Source organism: Taudactylus pleione, unplaced genomic scaffold, assembly GCF_031769625.1.
Source record: "Taudactylus pleione unplaced genomic scaffold, aTauple2 ptg000174l, whole genome shotgun sequence".
Classification (NCBI taxonomy): Eukaryota; Metazoa; Chordata; class Amphibia; order Anura; family Myobatrachidae; genus Taudactylus; species Taudactylus pleione.
This window is the reverse complement of record NW_028284576.1, coordinates 3,225,338-3,235,064: the sequence shown is the minus strand read 5'-3', so window position 1 is coordinate 3,235,064 and position 9,727 is coordinate 3,225,338. Positions and strand designations below refer to the sequence as shown.

The window sequence follows — 9,727 nt, the reverse complement described above, 5'->3', positions numbered from 1 at the left end:
AGCCTTGCACCTTTGAGCAATGCTAGTAAATAACCTCAGGGATCCCACAAGGGTGCAAGTTGAAGGGTTAACGTGCAACTGACAGCGAACAATCCTGCCGCAAACAATGAGCAGCAGCGACTGCCCCGAACAAAAGTCCTCTAATCTGCAAAGGGTGACACAATTCCGGCGTCTCCTTCTTGCCATCGTCAGACAGCGGTGACAGGATGTGTGAGGCAGCAGCGTGAGCTCACACTCTGAATACATGTGCGTTGGATAGGCCTTTGATTGTTCCAGCCTGGAGCTTGGTTTCCTGGTTGGGGAGGGTGTAGAGTGGAGAGAGGGACTCCTTTTCAGTGTTGCCTTAAAGGGAGACTAGCTACACGAGGAGAGGGAAAAAAAATACACAGATCCAGGCAATACAAACACACAGGGGCTGGAGACAGCTGAGGAGTCTTGCAGACAGGCCGGCCGGCCAGCCAGGGTGCGCGTTTGGGAGACTGCAATGCATATGCTCCGAGGCAACGTATAGATTTTTCAAGGAGCCCGCCTTGCAACAGTGTGCACGTCAGTGAGGGACAAGTCACAGTAGCAGTACTAATAAAGAGATAATAGGTGGTCTCTGCCACCACAATCCCCCCCCCCCCCTCCCGCCCTGGCAGGATAAAAAACACAGGCCTGTACGGATTTGAAGATTGGATTTTTTTTTGGTGGGGGGGGTGAATTTATGCAAAGAAATAAAAATAGAAAATGGATAACCAGCCAGGAGGTGCCTGGGGTGAGGACCCCCCGGGAAAGAGCGCAGAGCTTGCCAGCGGCAGGAATTCAAAAAGGAAAAACGTTGACCCCGACGACAGCAAAAACAAACCAAAGCTGGTGAGTTGTGACCCTTCCCTTTCTCTGCCCTGACCTGCCCCCCCCCCAGCCTCCAGTGGGCATGGCCGTTTTGCGTTCCCCATGCCTGTCTCTAGACTCCCTTGTTTCAGAGGTGAGGCCAGGATGGCAGTGCCTACTGAATAATGTTTATATTCTCCCTGCTATGCCCCCCTTCTGCCTCCGCTTCCTAGGTGATGCTGGGAGAGGGGAGGAGATGTCTGTCCAACCGTAAGGAAGGAGGGGTCTTCGGGGAGATCCGGCAGGGGTGGGGGGTAGGAGTGACATTGACAGAGTCAGGCAGCCCGGCTCACACATGGGCAGCCCGCTGCGTCTTCTGGTCTGTCCAGGAGGAGTCACCTAATAGAGCTGCAGAATCTCTTTGTCTTCAGGTGTCTTCATCTCTGCTCCTTTCCCTCCCAATAGGGGGAGATGTATCAATCCTTGGAGAGAGATAAATGACCAACCAAAGCAGCTTCTAAAGCTGGGTACACACTATATGATCTGTCGTCCGATAAATCGTTCCAACGCGGGTTCGAAACCATATACCATATCCATCGTTTATATGGTTTATATCGTTCCCGTCTGTCGTTCATTGAATTGTCGCAGCTGCACATCAGCTCGGACTATATTCCATGGCCGTGCAGCGTTACATGCATCGTGTAATGATACCTTGTGCCGCTGCACGGCAGATCGCGCAGTGTGTACAGCGATGCGATGAATCGTTACATCGCAACGTTGTAAGGTTTGTGCCCATCATAACTGTCATGTTTGAGGTTGCGCTTGCAAAATGACAGAAGCTGATTGGTTGGTACATCTCCCCCATGATTTGTTTTCACACTGTGGCTCTGCTGAATGCGAGCACCAGCCTCCTGTGCAGATGGCATAGATGTCTGTCATGTGTGTTAGTCTCCAGGATAGGGAGAAAGTCCTGGCTTTCAGGTTCTCATGCAGATGCTGGTACAGTCCTAGAAGTCAGGTCTCTGACCTCACCACGTTATAGTGATAATCGGCCCAGTAATGATCTCACACTCATCCATCAGTAGAAAGATTTGAGATAAGTGTGAATGTTGTTTTGTGGGCAGAGAAATAAATGATACATATTCTAAGCTTAGGGGGTTGTACTAAGAAACTGCAATTTCAATTTGAATAACCAATTCACAATACGTATATTTTTAATTCTTTGAAGACATTTATCATGTACAGTATCTACATGCAGTCATTTTGTGGTCTGAATCAATGTACAGCCTTTGGATTCACTTACTAATAATAAAATCACTGAGGCACTTTGTGTCTCATGCCTCAGTGATGGCTCCAGTTCCTAGTGAATTTGGGGTCTATTTATCCAGCAGTGAATAATGTGGAGAAGTGGACCAGTGGAGAAGTTGCCCATAGCAACCAATCAGCTTTGAAGTAGCATTTATCAAGTACAGTCTATAAAATAATAGGTGGGAGCTGACTGGTTGCTATGGGCAACTTCTCCACGCTTTTCAATGCTTGATAAATAGACCTGTTAATAGGCTACAGCCCATAGGCGATACTTGGGTAGACACGCCATCTGACCGCAGATTGATGTATTGGTTGTGGTCGTTCTCTGTGTTTTACAGGGTTTTTTTGTATTGGTTTGTATAAAGTCTGTCACATTCCAGCTAATAAGTACACATGGCCACATGACCCTGCATTGTCTGCACTTGTTACAATGTAGGCTACAATGTCTGAAGAAATGTTTAAGTTCATTCAAGCACAATATCTGTACTTCTTACATTATTATTTAACCTCTTCACTGCCCAGAGCATCAATACAGAGTATATCAGGAGCAGAGTGATGTGTCAGTAAGGACAGAGCTGCATGTGACAGGGGCAGTGACATGATGTGAGGAGGGGAATGGAGGCAGCAGGAAGCCATAGACTGAGAGTTATATAGTGGGAGGAGCAGGGTCCCCCAGCAGCACAGAGTATATCAGGAGATGAGAGATGTGTTAGTGAGGACAGGGCTGCATGTGACAGGGGCAGTGACATGATGTGAGGAGGGGAATGGAGGCAGCAGGAAGCCATAGACTGAGAGTTATATAGTGGGAGGAGCAGGGTCCCCCAGCAGCACAGAGTATATCAGAATATGAGTGATGTGTCAGTGAGGACAGGGCTGCCTGTGACAGGAGCAGTGACATGATGTGAGGAGGGGAATGGAGGCAGCAGGAAGTCATAGACTGAGTTATATAGTGGGAGGTGCAGGGTCCCCAGCAGCACAGAGTATATCAGGAGATGAGTGATGTGTTAGTGAGGACAGGGCTGCATGTGACAGGGGCAGTGACATGATGTGAGGAGGGGAATGGAGGCAGCTGGAAGTTACAGCCTGAGAGTTATATAGTGGGAGGAGCAGGGTCCCCAGCAGCACAGAGTATGTCAGAAGATGAGCAGGGTTCTCCGACAGTGCAGAGTAGTGATCTGAAGCTTCTGTCACACTGATACTGGAAGATTGTAATGTTATAAGCACCTCAGCATGACACACAATTTTAATATTAAACATGTTGATTTATGGTCCTCTGTGTGGTTTTCCACAACTTCTGCAACATAACTCATCAGTAATATAACTTCTTTCTGTGCTTTTGGGCCATGTACTATATTGTATTTTAATTCTCCTTTAACTAGAAACATTTAAAATGTGAACCAAACATTTGACATTTGTGTATAATTAAATGACTCAGTGGGCTGGTAACAACTAGCATTACTGGTTTGGCCATTTGTGACAGACCTATTGCAGCATACTCATACTGTATAGGTGCAGAGCTGCTGTAACTATACACTATACAGTATGAGTGTGCTGTATAGGTGCAGAGCTGCTGTAACTATACACTATACAGTATGAGTGTGCTGTATAGGGGCAGAGCTGCTGTAACTATACACTATACAGTATGAGTGTGCTGTATAGGGGCAGAGCTGCTGTAACTATACACTATACAGTATGAGTGTGCTGTATAGGGGCAGAGCTGCTGTAACTATACACTATACAGTATGAGTGTGCTGTATAGGGGCAGAGCTGCTGTAACTATACACTATACAGTATGAGTGTGCTGCATAGGGGCCGAGCTGCTGTAACTATACACTATACAGTATGAGTATGCTGCATAGGGGCAGAGCTGCTGTAACTATACACTATACAGTATGAGTATGCTGCATAGGGGCAGAGCTGCTGTAACTATACACTATACAGTATGAGTATGCTGCATAGGGGCAGAGCTGCTGTAACTATACACTATACAGTATGAGTATGCTGCATAGGGGCAGAGCTGCTGTAACTATACACTATACAGTATGAGTCTGCTGCATAGGGGCAGAGCTGCTGTAACTATACACTATACAGTATGAGTCTGCTGTATAGGGGCAGAGCTGCTGTAACTATACACTATACAGTATGAGTCTGCTGTATAGGGGCAGAGCTGCTGTAACTATACACTATACAGTATGAGTGTGCTGTATAGGGGCAGAGCTGCTGCAACTATACACTATACAGTATGAGTGTGCTGTATAGGGGCAGAGCTGCTGCAACTATACACTATACAGTATGAGTGTGCTGCATAGGGGCCGAGCTGCTGCAACTATACACTATACAGTATGAGTGTGCTGCATAGGGGCAGAGCTGCTGTAACTATACACTATACAGTATGAGTGTGCTGCATAGGGGCCGAGCTGCTGCAACTATACACTATACAGTATGAGTGTGCTGTATAGGGGCAGAGCTGCTGCAACTATACACTATACAGTATGAGTGTGCTGCATAGGGGCCGAGCTGCTGCAACTATACACTATACAGTATGAGTGTGCTGCATAGGGGCAGAGCTGCTGTAACTATACACTATACAGTATGAGTATGCTGCATAGGGGCCGAGCTGCTGTAACTATACACTATACAGTATGAGTATGCTGCATAGGGGCAGAGCTGCTGTAACTATACACTATACAGTATGAGTATGCTGCATAGGGGCAGAGCTGCTGTAACTATACACTATACAGTATGAGTCTGCTGCATAGGGGCAGAGCTGCTGTAACTATACACTATACAGTATGAGTCTGCTGCATAGGGGCAGAGCTGCTGTAACTATACACTATACAGTATGAGTCTGCTGCATAGGGGCAGAGCTGCTGTAACTATACACTATACAGTATGAGTCTGCTGCATAGGGGCAGAGCTGCTGTAACTATACACTATACAGTATGAGTGCTGCATAGGGACAGAGCTGCTGTAACTATACACTATACAGTATGAGTCTGCTGTATAGGGGCAGAGCTGCTGTAACTATACACTATACAGTATGAGTATGCTGCATAGGTGGTCGATTTCCATCCCTACTGTGGTCTTCTACACTTCCAGGTTGAGTGAATACCTGATTTTACGCTACACCCAATCAAATGTAATTGAATGAAATATGATGGCCAATTTGGTAGCCAAGCAGGCAAACTAAGGGCCAGTACAAACGTGGGCAAAGTGAGTATGTCACACGCAAACTGCCGATGTTGTAAGTCTGTGCATGGTTACCACTTAGAGACTCGGGGACTGATTGAAATGCCGATGTTTACGCAGACTGAATGATTGTTAGCCATAACGCATGCACGAAAGCTGCACTGCGCACACGTGGCGATTTATTGGTGATTACACTCGCACAGAGGATTCACTCGCACAGTGAGTGACAGGTAGTCAGTGTTTGGGGGGTGGTTAGAATTACGCAGGCATGTTGGGACCATTTAAACGCCGTTTCATGCGCGTGCATAAATTATCCACCGCGATCTCCTTAGCAGCATGAGAGCTCTCAGCGTGTCTAGAGAGAGGAAGTGTTGAGAAAGTCCCTGTAATCGACGGGACGAAACACATTGACCCTTGTCCTCCTGCAACACTTTAACTCCAGACCAGCCTGTTGCCAGTCATTCGATCCGGCTACCCGATCCAACACTGCTGAGCTTATTGTTTTCCCCACTGCTGCTGATCGCAATATTCTGCACGGACGCATTGCAGGGTCACCAGCTGCTGCTCTGCCACCTTTGTCGGCTACAGACACGATTGCCGACCGCCTGCTCCTGGACGGACGCTGTCCTCCAGTCCACGTGGACGCTGTGTGCGGGCGGCTGCTCACTGCAGTATGGCTCTGATACAGAGCCGGCCATCTGAATTTAAGAGCGGCCTCCTGGCCCCTCGCATAGCTGTGGATGACCACCCACAGCTATAGCGAGCGGCCAAAATGATGGTCGCGATGGTCAAGACCACTGTGACCATCGGGCTTGCGATGAAACCCTTGCGGTAGGGTCTCGTTGCCGCAAGCCCTGGAGTGCTTTTGGCTCTAACACGCACATGCGCACTTGGCCAACATTGACCCGCTTGCGAGCGCTCTGCGCTCACGAGCAGGTCTGAATTAGGGCCTGTGTCCGCCACTTCTCAGTGGTGCCAGCTACCCACTCCTGTTATGGACACTACTCCTTGGTCCACAGGAATATAAACCACAGCGGCATTGACCATTGTCTAGGAAGGTACCGGGATTTCTACACTTTGTGGGGCCGTGTCCATCATAGTGAATTGGAGATCCACAGGTGGACACTTGCATGTTTATATTGGATCGAGGTAATCTATTATTTATCTTAAACAGCAGAGACACTGTGATTATCACTGGGACTCCAGTGTATCAATTATTGCTGCTGAGCTCCATTCACAGACTGGTTTGTGAGAACATTACTATTTTAAAATTTTTGTTTTTATATTGCAATCCATTTGCTCTTTATAGCTACAGCAACAATGTTACACTCATAGCTGGGAACATCAATCAATTTATCCCAAGAGTGAGAATCCATTAGTTTTGTATGCATACAAGTTCTATACACTATCTCACCAGGCTATTTATTGCACTAGAATCTATATTCTTTTTATGCTGATGTGATTATAGCATTGTATATATTTTAGGCTGTTTATTGTTCAGATTTGATTAAAACTATTGAAGTTCTATATATAAGCCTCCTGTGTATCATTAGCAAGCAAACACCAGATCTGTGTATTTATCCAATTATTAAATGTCATTAGCACACCATTATGCACAGTAAATAAAAGATCTTTTCATTAGTGCTTGAGACAGGTCAGACTACTCAGAAGCCGAGTGACTGCCAGCTCTGCGTTGATGTTCGCCATGTTTACGCTGTTTCACATCGTCGGACAGATATGAGACGGCAACAGTGGGTGTCCCTATGATCGGGGAGGCTTTGGAGTCATTTGCATATATTCGCTATTGCGATCCGTGAGAGATCACTTCTATGGCATTTACATCCACATCCGAATGAGGCCCACAGTACAGAAACGGATGCAGGGTCTGTGGATTTTAGTAGGAGTTCCTGTAATTTAAAAGGGGGGACGATGCGGGTGTGTTGTTGAAAGCGTCCACGGATGCTGAACCACTCAGACAGGAGGCCATACTCGGACGGACAAATTGCACGTGTAATAGGGCTGGTGCAAGTTTCGATGGTGAATCCACTGGTGGCATCTGCAGACGCTTCCGTGATGGAAATGCACCACCCGGTGGCACTGCAAATGTGCGCCATGAAATCGAGAAAATACCGCGCCATTAGCAGAAGACGCAGACATGACTATGGCAAAAGGCTCGGGGTTATATTTAAGTGTGTGTATTTAGAAGTGGAGTTGTTGCCCATAGCAACCAATCAGATACTATGTACATATCATTATCTAGCACCTTCTAGGAGATAATAGCTAGATCCGATTGGTTGTTATGGACAACACCTCCTCTTCTAAAAACCTGCACTTTAGCAAATATACCCCTCAGAATCAGGTCAGTGTATGGTGGACAGCGCCAGCCACCAGCCGGCTGAGTAAGGCTCAGTTTGGTCAGGATGGCCGGCTTGTGAGCCCAGGACACTGCGTTGATCAACGCAGATCCTGGACTGGCCACTCCCGGAAAACAGGCTGGACACTTCCCATTTCCGGGAACCCCATCCCTTAAATGCCTCTGCCTGTCAATCAGGCAGAGGCATTCAAGGGTCTGCATGCGACTAGGAAGAAACCTATTCTGCACACTCGCAGGATGGGTCCTGCACGCTCACAGATTCCCGATTATCAGTTGCATGCACTGCTGAATCAGGGCCAGAATCCCTTCCTTCTGTTCACAGCGTCACTTAATTACATTCCATCTTCATTTTCTTTCCTCTATAGGACTATAAAGCTTGGAAAGCAAATAAAAAAATTGCAGCTAAATTAATTTTCATGCGTTTCTTACTCACTGCATTGTAGTCTTAATTCACAGAATGCAGCATTAAAATAAAATCATAGCCCAGGTTGCTGTAAACGGCAAACTCCTGTAACGAATGTCGTAAATTTTTAGTCCACTTTTCAGTTTCACACATTCTGTAGTTGAGGGAAAGTGCACACTCACAGACGTGCGAACAAGCCCTCGGGATGTGCCAGGCACCAATTAATGCTCTTATACTGCACGTGGATGCAGCCATTTGGACGGGCAGTTGGGTCATTTAATGCCAAACTGGATACAAATCACTGTATGGGTGCAAACTGAGGGCCTGATTCAGACCCGGTTGCAAGCGCTGTGCACTCGCAAACCGGGTCAATGGTAGGCCAGTGCGCATGTGCACGATGGAGCCGGCTCCGTCGTGCGCATGCCTGAGACCCGGATAGCGACGGGCAGTCCGCCGCTCCGGATCTCGTACCAAAGGGGGTGTGCTGTCGATGTTGAGTGACAGCATGCCCCCTTTGGTGGGCGGGCTGGGGGCGTGGCTGCCCAGATGGTGGCGTTCCCATGGGAACGCCTACCGTATGGGTCCGGCCCCACTGACATCACAAGTGATGTCAGTGGGAGAGCTTTCGGCTCTGTTAGAGCCGAAAGCTCTCTGGGGCTTGCGGCAATGAGACCCTACCACAAGGGTCTCGTCGCAAGCCCGATGGTTGCGATGGTCTTGACCATCGCGACCATCATCATGGCCGCTCGCTATAGCTGTGGGTGGTCACCCACAGCTATGCGAGCGGCCAGGAGGCCGTTCTGGAAATAAAAATGCCCGACCCTGATTCAGAGCGAGCGCTCTGTCAGAGCATCCAGCTCTGAATCAGGCCCTGACTGGCATTGGCCAATTGTGCACAGTACTGATTGTGCCTAACACACAGGATATTTAACACTAATTGGACAGTACCTGAAAATGCTTCCTATGGACTTTCCATGACATCTGCAGTACTGTACATACATATATATACAGTACTGTGTGGAACTGATATTTACTTTTCGTTTATTATAAATGTCCCAAAAAACCTGTCGGACGATCTTGCAGAAAGGGGTTAAACGTGGGGACGTGCAGTCGGGGGAGGCAGAGCCTCCCATGTCATACTCCTGAGATTTCATATAGAAATAATTAGAATAATACAAATAAGATATTAATGACTTATAAACATCTTCTTTGTTTATTGTAATCAGTTTTATAGTTAACACTCACCAGCTTTGTGGAGCTCCCCGGGACACCATGGCAAGTAAGCTGCACAGAAAGAGAGCAAATAAAGGCATGCCTTCTTAGTATGGGCGGTGTGCCTTGAGCACTGATGGACACATTGGTTGTGTCATGTGACCAGGAAGTGCACTGCAGTGTTTAGAGATCGGAACTAAGTCAGCAGCAGCAAGAGAAGACACAGTGTTGCAGGTAGGAGAATCAACGGACACTAAAGCTTAGTTTAGTGAGGGGAGAGTTACAGTGAGTAAGGGGTGAGACAGGTTTCTAGCACTCAGGCCCATCTCCATTTGTGCCTCCCCTGCCATTGACCTTACCACACGTCACTGGTTAAACATTAATATAAAGGCTCTGAGTGTATTTCACCCTAATTATCAATGTGCCCG

The 9,727-nt window shown here is 47.4% G+C and overlaps 1 protein-coding gene across 2 annotated transcripts in view; it reads left to right on the top strand.

Moving 5' to 3' along the window:
- The first annotated feature begins 424 nt into the window (after positions 1-424).
- The window catches only part of DIAPH2 (diaphanous related formin 2), a 1,301,891-nt gene continuing 1,292,588 nt past the window's right edge, over positions 425-9,727 (top strand). For both annotated transcript variants that reach the window (XM_088475573.1, XM_088475574.1), the window contains exon 1: positions 425-855. In XM_088475573.1, the coding sequence (XP_088331699.1) occupies positions 730-855 (126 nt within the window). In that variant the 5' untranslated portion in view covers positions 425-729. The remainder of the gene's footprint in view (positions 856-9,727) is intronic.